This window comes from Archocentrus centrarchus, chromosome 8 (assembly GCF_007364275.1).
Source record: "Archocentrus centrarchus isolate MPI-CPG fArcCen1 chromosome 8, fArcCen1, whole genome shotgun sequence".
NCBI classification, from domain to species: Eukaryota; Metazoa; Chordata; class Actinopteri; order Cichliformes; family Cichlidae; genus Archocentrus; species Archocentrus centrarchus.
This window is the reverse complement of record NC_044353.1, coordinates 20,570,375-20,596,360: the sequence shown is the minus strand read 5'-3', so window position 1 is coordinate 20,596,360 and position 25,986 is coordinate 20,570,375. Positions and strand designations below refer to the sequence as shown.

Sequence of the window (25,986 nt, the reverse complement as noted above, 5' to 3'; positions counted from 1 at the left end):
TTTAAAAGTCTAAAATTATACCAAAATTAAGATTTCAAGCTAAACCAAGCAATTAGAAATGATTACACAGGAAAAAGCATTACAGATGTCATTTTTTTTCCCAAGTTCAATGTATTTACATAATTTAAAATAGGGTAACACAAAGGTCTAAAGCAGGAGCACAGGTTGGAGCTGCCTCTTTTGCTTGATCTCGGCCATTTTATTTATTTATTTTTTTCCAGTAAATCTCAGAAAATCAGTTTGGCTTCAGTGCTCAGTTTATTTTTTATTTTTTTTACACAAATACATTCTTAATGTTGCTTTTTGTATATATGCATGTTGCTTTGATGGTAGCATGATTTCTGCTGCCTGTACAAAAAAAAAAAAAAAAAAAAAAAAAATTGGCTCTTAGGAATAATATAAATGCCTTTGATCACTGAATACTTGATTTATCGCCAAAACATGTTTGAGATTACAGTGACTTTTAACCCACAAAATTTACAGAATTCATCCTGGATTCAAGAGAAACGAAAATCAAAGTGGGTTTGAATCAGGGTTAAAACTTTAACAATGATAACACCATTCCACAAAAATAAGCAGATCAAAGTCATACAGCTTGATGTTTGTGAAAACCATCAATGTATAACAACAACAATGATTATAGACAAATGTTTTTTGCACACTATTAATCTTCAAACTCTGCTGGTGGCACAGAGCTTATGAGGTACAGGGGTGAGGATGAAGCCTGCATCTAGTGTCAGATCTAGGTCATCCTCAGTCATTCCAGGTGGGGGAGTGAATCGACAGCGCTGGAGGAGGGAGGCAAAGAAAAGGAAAAGCTCCATCTTGGCCAGGCTCTCTCCTACACAAGCCCTTGGACCTGCAACAAATGAGGGGATCACACACTGTCAAGCTAGCTCAGATGTCTTGGTGGTAATCAACAAAACCACACTTACCTGTAGAGAATGGTAGAAAAGCCTCTCTCCTTCTAAAATTCCCTCTCTCATCTAGGAAATGGGCTGGATTAAAAGAGGAACTCTTTTCCCATTCATTCTCATCTAAAAGGGCTGATGAAAGTAGAAGAATCACCGGGGTTCCCTAAAATATGGAGAAGAGAGTAACCAGTGTCAATGTCAATTTTATTTTATTTAAAAACAACATTGTTGACCAAAGTGCTTTACAAGATCAACTACAATGTAAGCAAGAAAATTCCATAGATGAATAAAATAGAATAAAATGTAGAACATAAAAACAAGGAATAAAATAAATACGATGCGATATTTATATACAGTATATATATGCGCAACATGTTTCTTTGAATGAAAATACTTCAACCATCTACAAGAAAAAAAGTCTTACTATCAACACTTCTTTTCTTCAGGGTCTCAGAAGGATATAACACTATTCAGTGTCTTGAAAAGCACTTTATAAATAAACTTTATTTAACCTTCATAATAGTGACTCATATTGTGAAGAAAAAAAAGACCAATACAATCCCATGAATCCCACATTGAAAATAGGGCCTCAAACTTGTTAGAAGTTGTATTCAATTCTTCCAAGCAATAAATATCAGTTAGTACAACATCAATATTGTGAATGTTGAGCTAAATTTCTCCCTCTGTACGTAGAAAACTGATCATTTCTACAACAGACACCTTTCATGGTCCCCAGATTTAACCTTTGTTTTCTGTTTGAAGTTCTGTCTTAATATTCCTTAATACTCCTGTTGTGGAGTTTCCCTAAATTTCACAATATTTCTAGTCTAGATTTTTCTGTTGTTGTGTTTGTCCATTTGGATTTAGTTTTTAATGTTGTAGCCTCCCCAATGTTCTTTTTGTATTTTGTTCCGTGTGAGTTTGTGTTTAGTTGTAATCTTTGACTTATTTCCTGTTTTGCTTTGTCAGTTAGTGGGTGTGTCCTGATTCAGGAGCTGCATCCTTCGAAGGATACGGCCTTCTGCTCTTACATGAAACCATCTAGTCTTCAGATTTCCATCACCAGCTGTTCCCACTCTTACGCTTTTAGGTTACTCTTAAAAGGTAGCCAAAACAGCATCAAAACAAATATGTACAAGTGTGTGATGTAAATAATCTATACAGAACTGGGATTGTTCAACATTTGTTTTACCTTCTTGATGAAGTAAGACTGGAAGATGACATCTTGGGAAGTGCAGTGTACAATTATGGGTACAATATTACTCAGTCTCTGTATTTCATGGATGACAGCCTCAGTGTACGGCAGGATCCTTCTGTCTCCCGCTTGAACCTGACGATTTCCTACTACCCTGGCCAGTTCCTCCTGAACTTTGTCTAGGAGAGGAGCAGAAGAAGAACAACAGATGATTAAAACAATCCAGTCTTTAAGTCCGACGACACTTCTGGGTCCAGATGCCCATAAATGGACAGCAATGGCAGCCCAGTGACTGTTCACTATTACATTTGGATCGGTCAAAACAACGAGGGACACAGCATTGCTGAGTATTGAACACAGGAGAGTTTGGACCCGGAAATAGAATTCTACCTCATCACTTAAAGACCGGATAGTAGTAACAGAACACAATTTATGCAAATTAATGGCACTTTAATAATTTGTTAGGTGCATATTGATGTTTATGGCTACAGTATCTTCCACAAAGCTGGATGTAAGTGAAACATCTATGGTATGTTTTTTCTTCTGACTGATTTCTGAGTTCTCTTTTCTTTATTCTGGGATTTTGCCATCATCTTCTCATCAAAATCTTGTTTCTGATTCAGCTTTCTTTGACCTTTTCACCTAAATGCCTTTGTTTCTTACCCACATCCCATGGACTTCTGGTGAATGAAACATCCCCAGTAACTAAGTATATTATATTTCTTACCTTGTATTTCTGGATACTTGGCCATGAGCAGTAAGCCACATCTTAATGTAGTAGATGTAGTTTCTGTGCCAGCAGTGAATAAGTTGACAACAGTAATCAGTAGGTTGTCTTCGTGATAGTGAGAATTCATATTTCCAGATGCCTTACAAGGAGAAAAGAGGAAAAAAAATGATAATGATTACTTCAGATCTTTACATCATACTGTATTTGCACATTTTTGTCCCATTTCAATCCAAAAATGTTCTCAGACTCGAGTCAGAACTGAACGGTTCAAGTGATCACCTCAAGCTGAATCTTGCGAGTGAGAAATGAATCCACCAAACCTCTGCACATCTGTGGATCAAGGGTGTCCTGTAAACCTTTGACCACTGCTGCCAGCTGTCTCCTATTAGCAAAGGCACTCTCCATCAGTTCCTTGCGGGTTTTAACCCAATAGAACAGCCTTGGAAAGTAATTGTATAACTGTTGAGCAAACAAGAAAATTAGATGCAATACACATTACCAGTTTATCAAATTTTTTACTGTACATGCATCTTTAACTATAGAAAACACCTGCATAACTCGACATGACTAAAAATACTAATGCTTTCATGTCTTCTTTCAACATTACACAATACTGTAAAACTGTACATTGAAGACAATTAGAGATACTGAACAACTGAACACAGGAGACCAGAGCAAAACCCAAAATCCAAATCTTTAATCAAAGGTTGATCAGGCTCTTGAGGTCAGCAGTCATTAAGGCAAAGAGACAATAGGAAAGGTTCAAAAACCAAAAAGCAAAAATAAAATACACAGTAAAAAGTAGATAAGTTAAAACACAAGCATGCTTGACTGTAAGCAGTAAGTAGCAAAACAATCTGGCAAGTGACTGCTAACTGAGGGGAACAGGGCATATGATCTTCACAGTACAAAGTAAGCCCTCGGTATAAGAAACTCATTCAGTGGGAAGTGATACACTGATGACTGCATCACATGACTTTACAATGGCAGCAGGTAAAAATCACAACACTGCCAACCAAGAGAGGACTCTGTCTTTCTTTTGTGTCCATTATTAACAACAAGCTGTCTAATGTGTTACAGACTTCAAAGCATCCAGATTTTACTCTGTAATTCAGTTCACATCAAAGTCAAAATGTGCATGCTGTTTTATCATAGTTACCCAAACTACAGTAACTAAGTTGGCCCTGATTGTCAGATTGTTATCTTACCTCTACTGAAGCACAACCCAAGAGTTGAGTATTCCTCGTAGCTCGACCCACCATCGCTGTGAACTCTGGGTCATCATATTCAAATCTCTTACCGTAAACAATCGAACAGATGATATTGCACACAGCATGGTTTACAACTTCAGCAGTGTCAAAGGCTTTGCCTGAAAGAAAAAGGAAGTTTATTTTGTTTTTGTTTTTTTGTTGTAATAAATGTTGTTTATTCAAATCAGGCCCAAAAAGTTTGAAAAAAATTTGTAGACTAGAAGGGGACTCAGTAGAGCGCATACCTCCCCCACCCCAAATTTTCTGTGCCGACAAGATGCTGTAAAAGATAGCACTCAATCACACTGAATCATACATTACTAAATCACAAGAATTTATTTTACTGGCTTTACCGTTTTGTGGTTGAAAATAGGATTTCTGACCCCAACACAAACACTGAGAGCTTCTATAGCCAAGCAGCTCCTGTAGGTGTCCTGAGCAGGTGACACAGTGCTTTTGTCTGTACAGTGTATTTTCAGTCTTTTTTTTTTTTGTAAGATTATTTTTTGGCCTTTTTGGATAGTGAAGATGGACAGGAAAGTGGGGGAGAGAGAGGGAGAAGACATGCAGCAAAGGGCCACCGGCTGGAACCCTGTCCAACCAGTGGCCCAGCTGCACCACGGCCATGTGGTATATATGGTCGCCTGGCTCACCCATCGAGCCATCCCTGTGCCTGTGTGTTTCCAGTCTTGACCATTCAGTTTTCAGTTTTAGCCTAACTTTTTTAATTATTGTTTCAAATAAGTAGAATTTTAGAACTGAATTGGAAAAACTGGGAACAATCAGCAAAAGTTAATGTTACCTTCTTTTTCTTGAAATACTTCAATCAGGCGTTCAGTTTCCTCTATAATTTTTTCTTCAGCTGCTGTCTTTCCCATTCCAAAGTCTTTTAAGGCTGTTAGTGTAAAATGCCTCATCTCCTTCCATGAATCTCCATTGGCAAAAATAATTCCTAGAGAAGTTTCCAAACAGCAAAAGAAACCTCATAATATCAGAAATTTAAAAAATAAATAAGTAAATTTTTTTTTCCCACTCACCATGTGTTAATTTTAAGTCTTTAATAATTGGAAGAGTTTCTTTTTCTGAAAAGGCATCAACATTGACCAGAGCTTGCTTGATTGTCTTGTAACCTGCCAGCACCACTGCCTTTTTGGGCCCCAAATGGACAGTGAATATTGGTCCATGCTTCTTATACAGCTGACATGAGTAAAACATAAACATGTTTTTAAGTTTCTTTACATCTGAGTAGAAACCAGTTGTAGCAGTTAATAAATCTAAAAATTACATTGTATTTATTAGGCAAATGACGAACTGAACGCACATTTTCACACTCAAATTTGAGCCGCTGGACTTCTCTGAGGAGTCAGAAAGTAATCATAACATTCAGCCAGTAAAACTGTTTCTTTTCTGTTCAGGAATGCAATAAAATAAAACTAAGTTAAAACTATCATTTGGCATCTTAGTCAAAAAATAATGTGCTTCACTGTTTTTTCTGCTTTTGTGGAAAACTGTAAATTTGAAAATTCATGGATAACAATAATTATATTTTAGTATTAAAATTTTTTTGATTCAAGAGTTTGTGCATACTGGTGGATTAACCATTACAGAAACATAAAAATGATTTTAGTAATTACCGATGCGGTTAGTTTAGAGCAGCTGTGGCATAAACTTTACACTGGGTGGTGGTCTAATAAATTTGTTAAGAACTGTACCTCATTATTTACTTACCTCATAGAGTGCGATGTGAGGCAGCTTACGACCCAGCTGTAGCAAATTGCCAACCAGCGGGAGTGGAGTGGGACCTGGAGGGCAATTTTTCTCCGAAGCAAAGCTGGTGAAGGTTAGATGGATGACAAGCAGGATCAAAACTGTGCCCAGTAGAGAAGTTATACTGGGAAAAAGCAGCAAAATGTCTTCCATGACAGCCATACTGTCACCTGGATTCTGCTCCTACAGTGTTAAAAAGCCCATCATGTCAGGCCATGTTAGCGGCCTGGCGTGAGCATGATTGGCCCAGTGACCAATAGGAATGCATCCATCATTCAATCACAGCACGTGGCCGCCCTGTCCCTGCAGTCTGATGTAGTTGTGGTTGCACGCCAGTTACTGGCCTTTAGGACAGAACTGGACTAAGGCTGGGTCCGGGGGGGGGGGGTCAGTACTTAATATTACATTAAAATACCAAAGAACTAGGTGAAATTATATGTCATGAAAAAAGATCAACATTTTCTTTGTACACTTTTGAGGGGGGGGGGGGGGGGGGGGGGGTTCTGAAAAAGAGTACTCTATGCACACTTTGGAAAATGTTGATAATTGTGAACTAGAAAAAGCATTTCCTGAAGAAAATGCACTGTGAATGCTGCAAGCTGAAAGATTGCAGCAGCATAAAACTGACTAAACTTTTGGTTTTTTTCTCTTGTAGTATCAGAGGATTTGAGTTTTGGAGTCATGTACACGGGAAAAGAACCCATGGGTTTACTGTGGAGCATGCGGCCCGTCCCGGGCAGCCGCCCTTGCCTCAGGTAACGAGTGTTCAGTCTTCTAGGTGAGCTTGTGGCATGGCGCTATAAATGAGTTTTAATTATTGGATCAAGATGTCATCGGTCTGCTGCTAGTCTGGGTTACAGATACAGACAGAAATCTGACACTTAGCCAGTAATGAGAGACTAATACAGGAGAAATATTCTCTCTCCATGACCCCTGATAGATTCTGATTTGCTTTTATTAACGGGGCGTCTTCCTCGCATGCAAAAGTTAGTCATGGAGATCCACAGGAGGTGGGTATCTGCAAATGTATGCCGTGTCTTCTAATATTACCTTAGGGAAGCATGAGTAATGTAAATGGGACTGGTCCCAGTACAGAACCCTGTGGAACTCCATGACTAACTGTGTGGGCTGTTCTTTGTTTATTCTCTCATGTCATTACTGTTCAGGTTAAGGAATCAGAATGTGTGCACCCCCATGGTGGTCAACATCTCAGTCCACAGTGGACACGAGGGCTTCAGGGACCGGGCCCCTCTGGCCTCAGCAGTCACAGAGAGATGGTACATGGGTCCTGGCGTCCAGAGGATTGATATTTGGCGCTCTCCGTGGTACCAGCGCGGTTCTGTGGGCTGAGCATTTGGCGCTCTCCGTGGTACCAGTGCGGTTCTGTGGGCTGAACATTTGGCACTCTCCGTGGTACCGGCGCAGCTCTGTGGGCTGAACATTTGGCGCTCTCCGTGGTACCTTCGTGGTACTAGCGCGGCTCTGTGGGCTGAGCATTTGCCGCTCTCCGCGGTACCAGCTCGGCTCTGTGGGCTGAACATTTGGCGCTGTCCGTGGTACCTTCGTGGTACCAGCGCGGCTCTGTGGGCTGAGCATTTGCCGCTCTCCGCGGTACCAGCTTGGCTCTGTGGGCTGAACATTTGGCGCTGTCCGTGGTACCGGCGCGGTTCTGTGGGCTGAACATTTGGCGCTGTCCGTGGTACCGGCGCGGCTCCGTGGGCTGAACATTTGGCACTCTCCGTTGTACCTCCGTGGTACCAGCGCGGTTCTGTGGGCTGAACATTTGGCCCTGTCCGTGGTACCAGCACGTCTCCGTGGGCTGAGCATTTGCCGCTCTCCGCGGTACCAGCTCGGTTCTGTGTGCTGAGCATTTGGCGCTGTCCGTGGTACCAGCGCGGCTCTGTGGGCTGAACCTTTGGCGCTGTCCGTGTTACCGGCGCGGTTCTGTGGGCTGAACATTTGGCGCTGTCCGTTGTACCAGCGCGGTTCCATGGACTGAACATTTGGCACTCTCCGTTGTACCTCCGTGGTACCAGCGCGGCTCTGTGGGCTGAACATTTGGCGCTGTCCGTGGTACCGGCGCGGTTCTGTGGGCTGAGCATTTGGCGCTCTCCATTGTACCTCCGTGGTACCAGCACGGTTCTGTGGGCTGAACATTTGGCCCTGTCCGTGGTACCAGCACGTCTCCGTGGGCTGAGCATTTGGCGCTCTCCGTGGTACCAGCGCGGTTCTGTGAAAGGCTTGGCTTTATTTTAAAGCCTAAATGGTGAATGAATGCTCAATGGAATATTTTTAAAGTTTGGAGTAAAGTGGGACTGTCTGCTTCTTGTGCATTGATGGTCCCCTTTTCTACCACTGAGCCAAAGTAGTGTCACACAAGCTGTGAGGTTTGCAAGCATACATATTGGAGAGCTCTGCCAAGCTGAACGCTTGTAAATGCACCAATTGAAAACACCTGCTAGGTGCACTGCTTACCTGCTGAGATGCATGCACTCTGTCAAATTTGCCTCGGCGCACCTGTCAAATAACTGCTTCTAAGTCAAAAACCGTAGCTCCTATCAAAATCATTTTTGAACTATGGGCGTCACAAGGACCTGCTCTAAACACTGGTGTAATTTTTATTTTCCTGGGCTCAAAAGTGTGGCCGTGGGAGCAGTTTAAAAAAGGTGCTCATTTCTGCTTTGTAGAAAATCACCTCTCTGAAATTACTATGGAGGTTAATGAACGAGTTGGAAGGTACTCTCTCTGTTTGAAGCCTTACAGTTTTAAAAAGTGTACATTTGACAGGGTTTAGAGACACATTGTTTGAAAGTAGAGAAGCAGCTCTACATTTTGAGCATAAAATGATGGCTGTAGCGCAAAGAGTGTGGACACAGTGGCAGTTTAAAAATAAATTTTCCACCTGAAAGTTTTGAAGTCTCCCACTCTACTAATCAGGCTCCCACTCTAGCAAACACAATACACAACCATTATAAACTCTGAAACAGCTGAAAAAACACCTTAAACGCTCACTGTGCTTAAACCGTAAAAGATTTTGAAACCCCAAGTAAAAGCTGAATAGCTGAAAGGCTTGGCTTCATTTTAAAGCTTAAATGGTTTTTCCAGCTGAAGGTATGCTGGTTATTAGCTTTTAAAGTCTGAAAGGATTTGAAAAGGATTTGAAACTTCCCCATTCATTTTGAATGGCAAAAATGAAGATTATAAAAAGTTCAATATCTTAAAAAGTATAAAGGGTACAAAAAAGAAAAGTAATAGCACAAATCTCCAGAACAGGCTGAACGTTCTGATACCAGAACAGTGTCTGTAGCCCAAACGCTGCTTGAGTTTTTAGCGACCGAAGGTTTTTGGAGTACAAGAACAATACTTGTACTCCAAGTGCTTTGCAGCATTCACAGTAATGACTGCTAAGTTCACCATTGTGCTTGTTGTTTTTGTTCCACGTAGATTTTGCCACGGTTGATACTTGTTACTGCTGTTCGTGTAAGAGCAGCTATGTTGTTACATAAACGAGTGTGTTAGCGTTGCTTCACAAGCTATGTTCCACTGAATAAGGGGATTGTTATTGTGGAGAGCTAATATGTATCAAAGGAAGTTAACTGTTGTAATATTCACCCCTGTTGCCGCTGTCAACACCTCTGCGTTAACCCATGTGTTCTTGAGTGAATTCTTTTGTCCAGTAGAGGGCAGTGTTGACCCTCAAATGAGAGATTTTTTCCCCTTTTAATGATCCTGTGCTCATCTGGCCTTGTCTGCCTCTACTGTTCGTAGGGTTAGGATAATTTCTGTTAATGACCATAATGTGTGCTGAATAGATATTGATTAGTTAAAAGAGATATTTCAATGTTTACCTTTGTACCTGTGCTTGTTGTGTGGCAACAGAGAATAAAGTTTTAACCTACTGTGACACAGTCTCGTATCTCTAACCAGACCATATTACAAGGGGACAGCACTGTTACCACGTTTGAGAGATAGTGGGTTATTGTGCCCACTATAACATAAAGTCTTGTGTTTGTTCTATCCTTTAGTACTGAGCGTATCATCATTGACACTTTTGTGTGAGCACATTTTGCACTATCATAATTATGCAATAGTTTGTCCTTTTGGAAAAATTCAAATGGTTTCTGAAGGCTGAAACTCGCTCTGGTGCAGAAAGTCCACTGATCTGCTCCTATGGTTCCACGGCCAACACTTTTTCAAACATGTGATCATCGGCACATGTTAAAGGTCCGTGAAGGGTAAAACTTATAGTTAACATTAACAACACAGACATGAGGTTGTCAGCAACACCTTGGCCTCTTGGGGCTGCTATTATCCACATCCAGGCCCCTAGAGGCCGTGGTGCCACTGATACTGAGGGGAAACCGGAGTCCTCTGCAGGCAGGAAGATTTGACAAGCTAATATGTAAAAGTGGAGATTGCTTGAATTTGAGAAAAAAGAAGAAGAAAAGAACAAACAAAAAAGCTTGTTTGTGCAGCCAGCCAGGATTACAGCTCTGCTTCACATCCTGTCACAGTGTAACTAGCAGGAGTTACATGCAAAAAAGTTATCCCTGCAGCTTATAGCTCTGGAATTTGAGCTTCTGAGTTTTTGCCCCCTCCTTTCGCATCTGAGGGGGAGAGGAGGCTGCATTCTCTGTGTCCAGTGCGTCTGCTACGTGCATACATTGACTGCACTCGGAATGTGAGTTTAGGTCACTGTGCTTTGCTGATCCAGCAAGGGGTAGAGCTTTAACTAAACAGAGGCTCTTCCACTGGGTTGTGAAGGATATCTCCCTGGCATATGGCACAAAGGTCTTTCTTTGCCACAGAGTGCATTCCACCGGGAGAAGGGTAACCTCATGGGCCCTTTGTAAAAGGGTTCCTCTAAGAGACATTTGTGCTGCCGCTAGTTGGTCATCACTGCACACTTTTGTTCAGTTCTATCTTTGGATGTGACAGCCCCTTCAGTGGCTCATTCTGTCCTTTCTGTTGGGTCTACCTCACACTAGTGTGCTGGTGGTCTGACTCCAGCTGGGTGGCTGCTTTGCGGGACGTGTATATATGTCCCATACTATATGTGTTGTACCAAGTAAAAATTGTGTTGAAAAATGCTGTAAATCTTGGTATCAAATATGCTCTTTCCTGTCTATTAAAACATTGTATTGTTGCACTAATAAACAGATGTACCTGTTAGAATTTATATGGTGCAATAAACTGGTTTGAATTTGAACGTGTACTGCATTATATATGCAAAAGGTACAAGCCACCACACAGTGCGCAGTGGAGCAATTTGTCATCTGAATAGTAGGAATGGGACACGCGATACTGATGTTTCAGCACTGTGTCGAGCTTGTGTCGAGATGTTTTGAAACACTGCTCCAACATGTGTTTCAAAAAACCCGCATCACGTGATCGCGGCTAAGTGAAGCTTTTGTGCGTTTCATCCCCGCAATCAAGCAACAATATTGCCATGGCAATGAATTGACTTTGTTTATTGTATAAACATAAACTTCAGTACATTACCGACTTATTCTGGAAAACAATATTTTTTATTTGAATTTAAAAAAAAAGATGGAAGACAGGAGAAAAAAGTACAAAGTAAAAAGTTTAACATCCAACAGAAGCAGAAAGAAAATAACCCTCAGAAACTTGAGGTTCCTCAACATTTAAAAAGTACTTCTGGGGCTGGAACCAATCAGCTGTCTGAAACAACCAGCACACCTGGACATCAAAAAGGCTCATCAAGGAGGATACACTGAAGATTAAAGCAGATACCAGTGCACAAAATCAGTCTACATTTGATTTGTAGGTGCTTCACTCTACTCTAAAGCTATTAAATAAAATCACACAGTTGTCAAAAACATTCTGTTTCTTTTTCATTGGCGTCTTACTGCACACAGTTCATGAGGCAAAGGAGAGAGTGTAAAGCCCACAACTGGTGTCAGGTCGAGTTCATCCTCTGACACTCCAGGTGGGGGAGTGAATCGAAAGTGCTGAAGGAGAGAAGTGAAGAATAGGAAGATCTCCATCCTGGCCAGACTTTCTCCAAGACACACCCTGCGGCCTGCAAGGACAAAGGTGAAAATGATCCTGTGTGTGCAAGCAGAAACTATTTTTCAGTGTCTAAAAAATAAAAGACTGCCAAAGATTTTTATACCTGCAGAAAATGGCATGAAGGCATCTCTCCTGATAAATTGACCCTCGTCATCAAGGAAATGAGAAGGGTTAAAAGTTAGTGGGTCCTCCCATTCACTCTCATCATACAGGACCGATGTGAGAAGGGGAAATACAGTAGTTCCCTGTAGCAGAAATAAAGCACAATGTTCAGAATTTTCTGAACTTTAAGTTCATAAGTAATGATAGAAAAAAATAATAATAATATTAATGTTCATTTGGATAGATGTGAGCAGCTAACTTCTTTGATAAAGTAGCCCTGAAAGGTGACATCTCTGGTGGTTCTGTGAGGAATTGCTATTGGGACGATGTTTCCAAGTCTTTGGGACTCATGGATAACGGCGTCAGTGTACGGCAGGTTTTTTCTGTCCTCGAGACGAACTTGCCGACTTCCAACCACCCTGTCCAACTCTGCCAAAACCTGGTCTGCAGATGAAAGAAGAATTAAATCTGAGAGCATTTGACCCAGGCTTCTTTGAAACTTCACTTAAACTGAGACCAGCCTGGGCATGAATTTTTGCACCTTGAATATGAAGGTACTTGGCCATGTACAGCAGACACCACTGAAGTGTATTTCCTGTGGTATCAGTTCCAGCTGCAAATAAATTTGACAAACTATAGAGCAGATTATCTTCATGATAGTGTGAATCCTTGATTTCAGACTCCTAGCAGGAGGAGGAGGAGAAGAACAAATGCAGTTAATAAACAGCACTGTCAGTATGGGAGTGGAGTGACTATAGATGCAGTACCTCACCTCCAGTTTTTGCTTATGAATCAGAAATGCATCAACAAAGCATCTGCACGTCTCAGGGTTGAAAGTCTCTTTAAGGTTTGTTATGATCCTTTTCATTTCCTCCTTGTTGTCTTCCATATTCTTCATCAAATCCCTCCAGTTTTTAAGACAAGGGCCCAGCCAAGGAACTATGTTGTATATCTGTAACAGTGAGCAATACAAATAAGTTATTGTAGGACACCATCATTATGAAAATCATGAGCCCAGCCATATTTATTTATTGATTGATTTATTTTTGTTTGACTTTGTCTTTCAAATTTCAACATTCAGTCATTCTGAAGTACCAGGATGGAAGGTGATCCCGTCAGACGGATGGTCTCATTGTCTCGTTCCACCATAGCTTGGAAGACGGTGTCGTTGTAGTCAAACCTTTTTCCAAACATTATGGCTGCTATAATGTTTGAAGCAGCATAAATAATTGATTGACTATTTTTGAAGGCTTTCCCTGAAGGAAAAGAAAATACTTATAAATAATAGTTAGACATAAAGTAGAAAATGAACTGCTGCACATGATGAAGCTCTCAGTTTAGACCCACTTTTGGATAATGTAGCATTAATTTGTTGGTTGTTTTGACCCAGCCGTTAATGTTACATTAGGATTATTGTGGCAAAGTGTTAGTTGAACAAAATTATGTTAATATACATTCGCTGACCATTTTATTGGGTACACCTGTTTGACTGTTTGTTAACACAAATCTCAAATTGGCCAATCAGAGGGCCGTCATGGTCTGCGATTGTGTGCCTTGCTTCCACCTGACTGTAGGCTGGGTTGGGTCTCGGTGTTCCTCCCCTTCGGGTGGTGAAGCTCTGTTCTTTCTTGACACACCTGCATTTCATCAAACTAATTAAGCCATCGTATTTGAGGACCAGTGGAAACCTTCACTCTTTGCCAGAGAGTCAGCGTCTCACCTCTCGCACGTCAACTACTCACCCACCCACCCACCCACCTACCTGCCCTCCCTCCCTCCCGGAAGCCTACATCTCGTATTCATACCAGTTCCATACTTCCCTCCAGTAACAGACTCTCCTGTTCAGCAGAGAAAGACTTCTCCTCCTCAGACCCAGTCCCAGTTCCCAACCTCCAGTTTTACTGATTGAAATTGTGTCGACCCCAGTGTTTGTAGTGCTCAGCCATTCTGTTCAGCTCCATGGTAAAAGCAGAATCATTGCTTGCAGTAATTTGAGTTTGTTCTTCAACTCCTAATTTATAAGCAACCTCATGTTAGTCTCGTCAAGGGTTAGGTTTAATGAGTAAATTTCTACTAAGAATTGGACTAGTTACCCTGTCAGGTGAATTTGTTTATTCTCTGTAATCTCCATAGTGTCTTCCAACTTAAGAGCCCCTCAGCCCTTTGTACTTGTGAAAAGCTTAGAAGTGGTTTAGGATGGCCTTTGTGTTCCTAGTGTAACTCTAGACCAGCCTCGTTGCGCACTCTGGTTTGATTTGAAACAGTCCACTGTTTGAGTTTTAGCCTAGACGGCCCGTGACAAGGGCAGTAACTCATTGTAATTAGGCATGCTGACATGGTCTGAGGTTCAAACTGAGCATCAGAATGAGGAAGAAAAGTGATTCAAGTTTGAATGTGGCCTGGACTGAGTATTTTAGAAACTGCTGTTCTGCTGGGATTTTCCAGCACAGCCTACTCTAAGGTTTACAGAGAACGGCAGTTCTCACACTACTAAGAGGTAGGCAACAGTAACTCACATAACCACTTTTAACAATCAAGCAGATGGACTTAGAGCAGCAGAAGACCACAAAGGGTGTCACTCCTGTCAACTAAGAGCAGGAGACTGAGGATACAATTTGCACAGGCTCATCAAAATTGGGCATTGGAACACTGGAAAAATGTGTGGTCTGATGATTAATTTCTGCTGCAACATTCAAAATGGTTTCAGAATTTGATGTAAACAGCATGAAACCATGGGTCCATCCTGCCTTGTATCAACTGTTCAGGCTGGTGGTGGTGTAATGTGTGGGGGATATTTTCTTGGCATACTCTGGACCCCTTAGTACCAACTAAGCATAGTTTAAATGCCACAGCTTACCTAAGTACTGTGGCTGACCGTGTCCATACTTTTATGTACCCATCTTCTGACCATTGCTTCCAGCAAGATAATGCGCCATGTCACAAAGCTTAAATCATCTCAAATTGGTTCCTTGAACATGTCAGTGAGTTCACTGTACTCAAACGGCCTCTGCAGTCACCACATTTCAAACCTATAGAGCATCTTTGGAATGTAGTGGCAAATTCACATCATGGATGTGCAGCTGACAAATCTGCAGCAACTGTGTGATGCGATCATGTCAGTATGGACCAAAATCTCTGAGGAATGTTTACAGCATCTTGTTGAATCTGGGCCAGAAAGAGTTAAAGCAGTTCTGAAGGCAAACCTGTAGGAGTAAGGTGTACCTAATGACATGGTAAGTTAGTGTATTCATATTACACTTTGCTAAGCCTACTGAGTAGTTCTGAAGTAAAGGGGTGTTCTGAAGGCAAAGGGGTGTCTAAACCAGTAGGAGTAAGGTGTATCTAATGAAGTGGCATGTTAGTGTATTTATATTGTAGTTTGTTTACTGGGTCAAAAGAACCAGTTCTCATGTTGTACTGGTCACCTATTAAGCCAGCGTGATTGCATATTAACCTGTGCAGCGCTGTAATACAGATCATGTTACCTTCATGTTGCTCAAATTCTTTGATCAGATAGTGACATTCCTCAATGATTTTCCCCTCACTAATCCTCTTGCCCATTCCAAAATCTTTCAGGGTACTTAAAGCAAAACGCCTCATTTCTTTCCACGAGTCACCATTGGAGAACAGTATGCCTGAAAACAGATTAAATTGACTTTGTAACAAAAAGAAAATGAGCAAATAAAGTCATTAACTCAGAGCATTTTCTTACCATGTCCTTTGGTAAAATCATAGAAAATGGGAGTGATTTCTCGGTTTCCAAACTCTTCAGCATGGTTTACCAGAGCCTGTTTGACTGTCCTGTAACCTGCTAGAACTACGACTTTCTTTAGTCCAAAGTAGACTGTAAACACTGGTCCATGTCTTTTAGACAGCTGAACAAAATCATGCACACAGAGGTGAGACTCATAATCCTAAACAAAACTGATCAAATCAACAAAATAACAGAATTGTATTGTTTAAGATAAACAACAAATTTCTCACATCAAAAAGAGATTTGTCCAGTCTCTTGAGATCCACCTGTAACAGGTTACCAAGCAGAGGAAGAGGTTTGGGTCCTGGAGGCTCCCTCCTTTCTTTGGAGCTGGAGCTGGTGAAAAGAACGTGGAAGATCAGCAGGCCAAAGATGACCCCCAAAAGCAAGACTGAAGTGGAGGTCTGAAGAAGATCTTCAAGCATGATCCTGCACCTGGAAGTTTGCTTTTACTTTTCTTAGAAACATAAACACTTCCCACAGGTGTTTTCACAGTGAATATAAAGTGCTCCACTGTGACATGCCAGGTTGTGAAAACTAGAATTTCCTGTTTTGTTGTTTGCAGCATTACTGTGGGTGAAGTTACAGCCCAGAACAAACTCACCAATCACACAAAGAAAACAGCTAAGTGAGGAATGACTCTGGAGGGCTCTGACAATATACACCCACTAGGTGGTCATTAATTGCACTTGTTTCGTGAAAGTGAATGCTCTTTTCCACTATATGATGCCAGCAATCAGATCAGAATCAGCCAGATAAAATGCGCTTATCTGCTGTGGCCTGAAGGAAGTCAATGCTAAATAGATTATGAATAGCGATAGGAAATAAACACTACTGGTACCACCAGTCCACAAAAATGTGTATTCCAAATATTTTACTGCCTTTTTCACTGTACAAACAGCCCTTATAGTGTAACAGCAGCTTTTTGTATTTTTTCATCATGCAGCTTAAAACAGGAACGTAAAAACTAGATTCTCAGAACTAGTGGCCAACCCTGCGCTCTTTTAAACGGACATGTGAAGAGTGTCAACATTAGACATAAATGGAAAGCAAATTTTTCCATAAATGGATCTGTACTGAGGCTTTTGTCCTAGGTTGGAAAAAAGAAACACTCCCAGGTGCTAACCCTGATTATATACTGCTTCCTTTTTCAACACCGGAAATTTAATCTCTGCCTTTTCTTCATTTAAGCAGAGATTAAAAACTGGCTGGGCCCTCACACGGGTATTTTTAATACCAGAACTTTCCTTTATTTCTTTCTAGACCTGGAAAAAGAACCCCAACTTGAAGATTGTTTGTAATAATCTGCATATGAAAAAGAAGCTTTTGCTAAATATAGCAAATTGTTCTGTAAAATTATGTGGCATTTTATTTTAACAATATTTTTCAGTTACAAAATGCTCAAAGTGATCAAAATAAAAAGCTATTTGAAGACTTACTGTATGTAAAAATGTATTTACATTATGCAAATAACACGATTGGCCATTTTTTGAAATGATTAACCCCTTAAAAATTTACAAATCATCTAAAAACAGTCCATAAATATAGAAAATATGGTAAAATTTAATGCGAAAATGAATGGCCCTCCAGTAAAATCTGCCTGTTTCAGATACCTTTTCACTCATGTTCATCTTGTTTTCTTGGGGATATTTGCTGGCAGTTGTATGACTGTCATTAAAACAATATGCCTGTGTCACAAGCAAGCACTGTAATATCAAGCTCCACGAAGGCAAAAGCAGCTTAGTGTGAGATAGCCAGCTGAATGTGTACAATTATATAAACCAAACCAGTTTATCTTTGTTGCGCGTCCCTCTGGTAGGCTTGAATTCAAACGTTTTGTTTGCAAGTACTGAAATCCCAGCAGTCAACCTGTTTGACAAAGTATCCCTGGAAGTTGAAGTCTCAGGTGATTTGGTGAGAAAAGCCATGGAGATAATGCTAGCCAACCAGCCACTGTGCCCATTACAGACAGACTGAAGAAGTTCCATTTTCTTCCTTTCCAGACCAAAATGCCACATCAACCTGAACATTCTTGGTTACGTGTTCAAAAGAATAAAGGGTTAAATTTAGCTCCTGTTATTTACTCAGCTAAACTGATATTTTCTGTATAAACCCATGTTAAACTGGTGAAATGCGCAGCATGTTTTGGTGGGGCAAAGGTCTCAGACCTGGAGGTGCCTTGCCTGTTTTCTCAGACCTGACACTGTCAACTATAAAGTAACTGGTGTGACTGGAGAAGAGAGACAATATAATCTGCCTTCATCTCACCCTATCCTTTGAATCCCCTTCTGTCACACCAACCTTCTGCACGTCGTCCTTCACTACATCCATGAACCTTCTCTGTGGTCTTCCTCTTGGTCTCCTGCCTGGCCGCTCCACATGGAAGAGAAGATAACAATCATAAGTGAATATTTTAATGAAGGATGTTCAGAATTAGAAGTCCAGGAGCTATAGAGTAAGGGGAAATGATTCACACTGGACCTGACAAAGAACGTTGCATTATTAATTTGCTTTGCTTTAGAAATGTTTCTTTAGCTGGTCTCATGACAGGGTGCAACAATGTTGGGTTTCTGGTCAGCTATAAAACAAAAACTTGTCAAGATTGGAGAGAAGGAATGTACCCCTTCTGGAGGGGTGGATTACTGAATTTGAATTAGTCTCATCACTGCCCTGTATTGTCGGGTGTCAGTATTCAGTACTAATCCTACACTTATTTGGTATTCATCTTTCAGTGTCAGATGAAACGTTAAAAGTTTTTCTGATTTACTTATTGCCCGGTTAAATCCAGAATCAAATTTAAAAGATTTCTCCTCACATACAAGGTCTTGAATAACCAGGCCCCAACTTATCTTACACACCTCATAGTACGTATCACCCCAATAGAGGCCCTCACTCTCAGACTGCTGGCTTACTTGTGTTTCCCAGGATATTTACAAGTAGAATGGGAGGATCCAGTTTGGATTTGGGAGACAGACACCCTCTCTACTTTTATGATTAGGCTTAAAATTTTCCTTTTCGATAAAGCTTTTGATAAAGTTGGAGCTGGATCAGGTGACCCTGAAACCTTCCTTAGATATGCTGCAATAGGCCTACACTGCTGGGGTGTTCCCATGACGCGCTTCTTTACTCACCTCTTTTCATTCTCTGTGTTTATACACCACTCTGCATTTAATCATTAGTTATTATTAATCTCTGGCTCTCTTCCACAGTATGTCTTTTGTCCTGTCTCCCTCCCCTCACCCTACATCAGTTATGGTAGATAACTGCCCCATCACGAGCCTGGTTCTGCAGGAGATTTCTTCCTCTTTAAATTTAGTTCTTCCTCCACAGTGTTGCCAAGTGCTTGCTCATGGTCGTCTGATTGTTGGGGTTTTCTCTGTATATCTGTGTACTCCTCCTTTGCTCCCCTGTTATGTGGGGTTCCACAGGGCTCGATTTTAGGGCCATTGCTTTTTGCAATTTATCTGCTTCCATTGGGATCCATTCTTAGAAAACATGAACTCTCCTTTCACTGCTACGATGATTATAGCCAGATCTATGTACCATTAAAGCACAAGGATGGCTCCTAAATTAAATCACTTCTTGTATGTCTTAATGACATTAAAGCTGAGATGCCCTAACTTTTTTGGTATGGTATTTAAGAACCAGCTCAAGCCTATACTCCTTGCCATAGTGTCATCATATAGTGGTGGTAATCGGGTGCTCTGATGCTCACTGATATTCCCAGTGGGATTTCCTTGTTAATGTCACTTTCTCTGCCTCTTAGAAAACCTCCAAGTCCTTGCTCAGCTGAAGCTCTTCTCCCAAAAGGATTACTCACCTAAAATCCAGAGCTGATCTGTTCCTGTGGAAAAATTATTGTTTTCACTTATCTGTATCTCACCTGCTTGCTCACCCTCCACCGCTCCTATTCCTCCCTGGAAAAACTTCAGCCTGTCACTTCCCCCTCCATTCATTCTGGAAAAGCAATCCAAGTAAGAACTCAAATCAAAATCCAAGACTAACATTCCTTGGCTCAACTTTGTCTGTAACTATCCTTGTTTCTCTTCTCTGGCAGAAAAGGTAGGCCCTCAACTGAGAATCCCTCAGCTGTAAGCTCTTACTCTGTTCTTATGAGGACTGCAACGTATACCTTATTGGTTATGGCATACTTACTCCCACCATCTTTGCTGTTGCAGAATTCTCCTGTGTACTTAGATTCATAATACTTTGAGTATCATGTTTGTTATGCTAACCTTGGTCTAACCTAGTAGTAACCATGGACATGACAGTTGACATAGCACATTTACCACAACATGGCCTACTGCAGCCACAGTTTAGACTGCGTTTTAAGACCTTTAAATGGCACAAACATATTTGTTCTCAAAGACACCTGACACTGTGAATTAACTGGATAACTGCAGCAATACTTCACGTACAGCGCTTCTTATTGTAAAGAATTACAACATTACATGTAAAGTAAAATCTCCAGTTAATCAAGTGTCATTTGCTGACCAGTCCTTATCTTTTTAGAATAATCTCTTGGTTTCATGTTTAGTCTTCTTCAGTAGAGCTAGCCACTGAAGCGTGTGACCACAAGTTTAGACATCTGCAGCATGAACAGATAACAAAGATGAGGACAAAAAGCTGTGTGCAGGCAGGATGATGTGGTGACTTATATGGATCACCTGGAATGATCACCCAGACAGTTTTCATGGAATTTTATTATCTTATTTATTTTATTCTATAGTGCCTTGTGACCACTTGTGTGAAAGGCACATGGGAAAAGTTAACTTCACCTAACTCTTGCATACTATCAGCTTTCAGTTCAGTAGGGTAATTGGATACATGAGGAGTCAAAGAAGCATATTGCTCATATGTGTCTGTTGATTCTAAACTGCCGGTCTGTTGAGTGCCACAGGTATCTACTTTTGAAGTGTGCAAAGAGCAAAATTAATGGGCACCTTTACTGGTTGCCAAAGGTTATTTTGTCTTTTAAAGTCACCAGAATGTATACATGTATTAAACAAGCAAACACTGTGACAAGCACAGCTACAGAATGGTTAAGATTACGGAATCGTGCAGCAAAAGAACTCTGAATTAGTGTGATCTGCGGTTCTCATTTTCTAGTTGGAGTTTAAATTAGGGTCATGAGGAAAATGCTGCTATCCTGTATGCACTGTGTAGTAAACTTTGCCCTAAAATCAGAGGCTTGATACAATCTCGCAACAATATTGCCATGGCAACATGCCTGCATAGCTTGTTTAGGGAAAAATGTGTCATTCACCAGTTAAATATATCAACTATGTATGTCAGCATGAATTTACTTTCTTTATATTACAAACAGAAGCTTCAATATATTACCGACTTTTTTTTGGTAGACACTATTGTTTTTTTGGCTTTGAATTTTAAAAATGACAGAAGACAGGAGGAAAAATGGTTAACCAAGACATCCACCAATATCTAGGCTGTTAAATTCCTTAACAGTAAAATGTTCATCATCTAACAGAGACAGGAAGAAAATAACCCTCAGAAACTTGAGGTGCCTCATTATTTAAACTGTATTTCTGGGGCTGGAAGCAATCAGCTTTAAAAAAAAACAAAACAAAAAGACAATCATGAAAAAGTTCTGTTTCTTTTCATTGGCGTCTTACTGCACACAGTTCATGAGGCAAAGGAGAGAGTGTAAAGCCCACAACTGGTGTCAGGTCGAGTTCATCCTCTGACACTCCAGGTGGGGGAGTGAATCGAAAGTGCTGAAGGAGAGAAGTGAAGAATAGGAAGATCTCCATCCTGGCCAGACTTTCTCCAAGACACACCCTGCGGCCTGCAAGGACAAAGGTGAAAATGATCCTGTGTGTGCAAGCAGAAACTATTTTTCAGTGTCTAAAAAAATAAAAGACTGCCAAAGATTTTTATACCTGCAGAAAATGGCATGAAGGCATCTCTCCTGATAAATTGACCCTCGTCATCAAGGAAATGAGAAGGGTTAAAAGTTAGTGGGTCCTCCCATTCACTCTCATCATACAGGACCGATGTGAGAAGGGGAAATACAGTAGTTCCCTGTAACAGAAATAAAGCACAATGTTCAGAATTTTCTGAAATTTAAGTTCATATGTAACAAAAATAAATAAATAAAAATAATGACAATTTGTGTTCATTTGGATAGATGTGAGCAGCTAACTTCTTTGATAAAGTAGCCCTGAAAGGTGACATCTCTGCTGACTGTGAGAGGAGGACCAATAGGGAGAATGTTTCCAAGTCTTTGGGACTCATGGATAACGGCGTCAGTGTACGGCAGGTTTTTTCTGTCCTCGAGACGAACTTGCCGACTTCCAACCACCCTGTCCAGCTCTGCCAAAACCTGGTCTACAGATGAAAGAATTAAATCTGAGAACATTTGACCCAGGTTTCTTTGAAACTTAACATAAACTGAAACGAGCCTGGGCATGAATTTTTGCACCTTGAATATGAGGGTACTTGGCCATGTACAGCAGACACCACTGAAGTGTATTTCCTGTGGTTTCAGTTCCAGCTGCAAACAAATTTGACACACTATAGAGCAGGTTATCGTCATGATAGTGTGAATCCTTGATTTCAGACTCCTAGTAGAAGGAGGAGAAGAGCAAATGCAGTTAATAAACAGCACTGTCAGTATGGGAGTGGAGTGACTATAGATGCAGTACCTCACCTCCAGTTTTTGCTTATGAATCAGAAATGCATCAACAAAGCATCTGCACGTCTCAGGGTTGAAAGTCTCTTTAAGGTTTGTTATGATCCTTTTCATTTCCACCTTGTTGTCTTCCATATTCTTCATCAAATCCCTCCAGTTTTTAAGACAAGGGCCCAGCCAAGGAACTATGTTGTATATCTGTAACAGTGAGCAGTACTATAATTATGAAAATCATGAGCCCAGCCATATTTTTATTTACTTATTTTTGTTTGACTTTGTCTTTCAAATTTCAACATTCAGTCATTCTGAAGTACCAGGATGGAAGCTGATCCCGTCAAACGGATGGACTCATTGTCTCGTTCCACCATAGCTTGGAAGACGGGGTCGTTGTAGTCAAACCTTTTTCCAAACATTATGGCTGCTATAATGTTTGAAGCAGCATAAATAATTGATTGACTATTTTTGAAGGTGTTCCCTGAAAGAAAAAAAATACTTATAAATAATAGTTAGACATAAAATGGAAAAAGAACTGCTGCACATGATGAAACTCTCAGTTTAGACCCACTTTGGGATAATGTAGCATTAATGTCAAACTCGTTGTTTTGACCCAGCGTTAATGTTACAGTAGGATTATTGTGGCAAAGTGTTAGTTGAACAAAATGATGTTAATATGCATTCGCTGACCATTTTATTGGGTACACCTGTTTGACTGCTTGTTAACACAAATATATAGTCAGCCAATCACATGGGAGAAATTCATTGCATTTAGGCCAGTAGACAAGGTCTAATGTTCAAACTGAGCATCAGAATGAGGAAAAAAGGTGATTCAAGTGACTTTGAATGTCACTGATGATCTGCTTGGATTTTTCCAGCCCAACCTACTCTAGAGTTTACAGACAACCTTCTGGAAAAGAGATAATATCCAATGAACAGCAGGCAACAGTAACTCACATAACCACTTGTTACAACCAAAGTATACATCCCTTTGTGTTCCCGTCATCTGTTTGCTGTTTCAAGCAGGATAATGCACCATATTACAAAGCTCAATCATCTCACACTGGTTTCTTGAACATGTCAGTGAGTTCACTGTACTCAAATGCCCTCAACAGTCACCACATTTCAAACCTATAGAACATCTTTGGAATGTGGTGGAACGGGAGAGTCACATTATGGGTGTGCAACTGACAAATCTGCACCAATTGCGTGATGTTATCATGTCAATATCAAACAAAATCCCAGAGGAATGGTTCCAGCACCTTGTTTAACCTACAGTATGCTATGATGAATTAAGGCAATTCTGAAGGCAAAGGGGTGTCTAAACCAGTAGGAGTAAGGTGTATCTAATGAAGTGGCATGTTAGTGTATTTATATTGTAGTTTGTTTACTGGGTCAAAAGAACCAGTTCTCATGTTGTACTGGTCACCTATTAAGCCAGCGTGATTGCATATTAACCTGTGCAGCGCTGTAATACAGATCATGTTACCTTCATGTTGCTCAAATTCTTTGATCAGATAGTGACATTCCTCAATGATTTTCCCCTCACTAATCCTCTTGCCCATTCCAAAATCTTTCAGGGTACTTAAAGCAAAACGCCTCATTTCTTTCCACGAGTCACCATTGGAGAACAGTATGCCTGAAAACAGATTAAATTGACTTTGTAACAAAAAGAAAATGAGCAAATAAAGTCATTAACTCAGAGCATTTTCTTACCATGTCCTTTGGTAAAATCATAGAAAATGGGAGTGATTTCTCGGTTTCCAAACTCTTCAGCATGGTTTACCAGAGCCTGTTTGACTGTCCTGTAACCTGCTAGAACTACGACTTTCTTTAGTCCAAAGTAGACTGTAAACACTGGTCCATGTCTTTTAGACAGCTGAACAAAATCATGCACACAGAGGTGAGACTCATAATCCTAAACAAAACTGATCAAATCAACAAAATAACAGAATTGTATTGTTTAAGATAAACAACAAATTTCTCACATCAAAAAGAGATTTGTCCAGTCTCTTGAGATCCACCTGTAACAGGTTACCAAGCAGAGGAAGAGGTTTGGGTCCTGGAGGCTCCCTCCTTTCTTTGGAGCTGGAGCTGGTGAAAAGAACGTGGAAGATCAGCAGGCCAAAGATGACCCCCAAAAGCAAGACTGAAGTGGAGGACTGAAGAAGATCTTCAAGCATGATCCTGCACCTGGAAGTTTGCTTTTACTTTTCTTAGAAACATAAACACTTCCCACAGGTGTCTTTACAGTGAACATAAAGCGCTCCACTGTGACATGCCAGGTTGTCAAAACTAGAACTTCCTGTTTTGTTGTTTGCAGCATTACTGTGGGTGAGGTTAAAGCCAAGACCAAACTCACCAATCACACAATGAGCTATTATCAATGTATAGAGGACATGGAATTTAAAGACAGAAGGGTAGTCTCCTTCATCAGGAATAACTTATTGTGCTTTTTTTTGCACAAGTGAGTGCTCTTTTCCACTATATGATGCCAGCAGTCAGATCAGAGCTTAAGGAAATTAATGCTAAATAGACTATAAATAGTGATAGGAAATAAACACTGCTGGTAACACTGATCCACAAAAATGTCCATTCCATACATTTTAATGTTCCTATCACTGTCCTCACACCCCCTATAGTGTAACAGCAGCTCTTCCCAGTTATTTGTATTTTTTCCATCATGTTGTTAAAATTTGATATCAGCTTTTTCTTCAATCAAGCAGATTACATTCATTTTCATTTTGTTTTGTTTTATTTTTTTTTCTTCAAAGCCTGTCTTGTCTGGCAGGTTTTGCATTCAAAATTATGATCTGAATGCACTCTTGTGCCAAAAATATTTGCTTTTCAAAGATGAGCTCCATAGTTTCTCTATAGGCTCCTCTTGTTAGCGTTTTTATTTTTATTTTATTTACCTATAGGGAGCAGTAGGGACTTCCCAGATCCAGGTCCAGTCTCACACACACACACAAACACAAACACACACAGAAACAAGGATAAAGGCACAAAGATATACACCCATCCACATCAGCCCACCCCCTGAAATGTAGTCGATTTCATCTTCATTTTGGCCTAAAATTAGATATTTCATCAGTCTGTTACTAGAAACACGTTTAACATGCCTCATGTTTTTCCCAGAAACATTATTGTTAAAAATCATATTTATTTACAATATCCAAATCTCAGTGAACTGCCACCTTATTGTGGTGGAGGGGTTTGTGTGTCCCAGTGATCCCAGGAGCTATGGAAATAAACAAGGGAACTGTTTACCCTGCCCGGGATAGGGTTACCAGGGTCCCACCCTGGAGCCAGGCCTGGGGAGGGAGCTCAAGGGAGAGCATCTGGTGGCTGGGCATCAGCCCGTGGTGCCCGGCCACCAGATGCTGCCCGAAGAGACAACATGGGCCCGCCCACCTGTAGGCCCACCACCCTCAGGAGGTGTGGTAGGAGTCAAGTGCAGTGTGTGTCGGGCGGTGGCCAAGGGCGGAGGCTCCAGGGAGGCAAAGCAGCTTAGTATGAGATAGCCAGCTATCTCATACTAAGCAAATGTGTATAGCTCCCTCCTCTGCACACCTCCAAACCATCTCAGACTTTC

At 40.8% G+C, this 25,986-nt stretch overlaps 3 protein-coding genes across 3 annotated transcripts; all 3 read right to left on the bottom strand.

Annotated features, from left to right (window-relative positions):
- Positions 1–392: 392 nt before the first annotated feature.
- On the bottom strand, positions 393–6,018 carry LOC115784429 (cytochrome P450 2K1-like). Its single transcript, XM_030735637.1, has 9 exons — positions 5,818–6,018; positions 5,127–5,286; positions 4,892–5,041; positions 4,048–4,208; positions 3,119–3,298; positions 2,837–2,978; positions 2,107–2,288; positions 936–1,077; positions 393–859 (listed from the first exon to the last, which is right to left on the bottom strand). The coding sequence occupies exons 1-9, from the start codon at positions 6,016–6,018 to the stop codon at positions 672–674; spliced, it is 1,506 nt and encodes a 501-aa protein (XP_030591497.1). The 3' UTR covers positions 393–671.
- Positions 6,019–11,403: 5,385 nt separating this feature from the next.
- LOC115784210 (cytochrome P450 2K1-like) lies at positions 11,404–16,225 on the bottom strand. Its single transcript, XM_030735346.1, has 9 exons — positions 15,976–16,225; positions 15,704–15,866; positions 15,477–15,626; positions 13,087–13,247; positions 12,764–12,943; positions 12,533–12,674; positions 12,251–12,435; positions 11,993–12,134; positions 11,404–11,899 (listed from the first exon to the last, which is right to left on the bottom strand). Exons 1-9 carry the CDS (start codon positions 16,168–16,170, stop codon positions 11,712–11,714), a joined length of 1,506 nt encoding a protein of 501 aa, XP_030591206.1. The 5' UTR covers positions 16,171–16,225; the 3' UTR covers positions 11,404–11,711.
- Positions 16,226–20,526: 4,301 nt separating this feature from the next.
- On the bottom strand, positions 20,527–24,654 carry LOC115784897 (cytochrome P450 2K1-like). Its single transcript, XM_030736299.1, has 9 exons — positions 24,380–24,654; positions 24,108–24,270; positions 23,881–24,030; positions 22,712–22,872; positions 22,416–22,595; positions 22,188–22,329; positions 21,909–22,093; positions 21,646–21,787; positions 20,527–21,551 (listed from the first exon to the last, which is right to left on the bottom strand). The coding sequence occupies exons 1-9, from the start codon at positions 24,572–24,574 to the stop codon at positions 21,364–21,366; spliced, it is 1,506 nt and encodes a 501-aa protein (XP_030592159.1). The 5' UTR covers positions 24,575–24,654; the 3' UTR covers positions 20,527–21,363.
- Between the last annotated feature and the right edge of the window lie 1,332 nt (positions 24,655–25,986).

Excerpts from the sequence above, each read along its gene's own strand:
- LOC115784210 (XM_030735346.1), bottom strand. The coding sequence starts at position 16,170 with ATGCTTGAAGATCTTCTTCAGACCTCCACTTCAGTCTTGCTTTTGGGG. Across the intron at positions 13,248-15,476 it reads AGAATTTGAGCAACATGAAG|GGAAAGCCTTCAAAAATAGT; the intron begins GTAACATGATCT and ends CTTTTCCTTCAG. Across the intron at positions 12,135-12,250 it reads AGGGCTACTTTATCAAAGAA|GGAACTACTGTATTTCCCCT; the intron begins GTTAGCTGCTCA and ends TTTCTGCTACAG.
- LOC115784429 (XM_030735637.1), bottom strand. The coding sequence starts at position 6,018 with ATGGCTGTCATGGAAGACATTTTGCTGCTTTTTCCCAGTATAACTTCT. Across the intron at positions 5,287-5,817 it reads CTCACATCGCACTCTATGAG|CTGTATAAGAAGCATGGACC; the intron begins GTAAGTAAATAA and ends TACTCATGTCAG. Across the intron at positions 5,042-5,126 it reads AGACTTAAAATTAACACATG|GAATTATTTTTGCCAATGGA; the intron begins GTGAGTGGGAAA and ends AAACTTCTCTAG.
- LOC115784897 (XM_030736299.1), bottom strand. The coding sequence starts at position 24,574 with ATGCTTGAAGATCTTCTTCAGTCCTCCACTTCAGTCTTGCTTTTGGGG. Across the intron at positions 22,873-23,880 it reads AGAATTTGAGCAACATGAAG|GGAACACCTTCAAAAATAGT; the intron begins GTAACATGATCT and ends TTTTTCTTTCAG. Across the intron at positions 22,094-22,187 it reads CAAGTACCCTCATATTCAAG|ACCAGGTTTTGGCAGAGCTG; the intron begins GTGCAAAAATTC and ends TTTCATCTGTAG.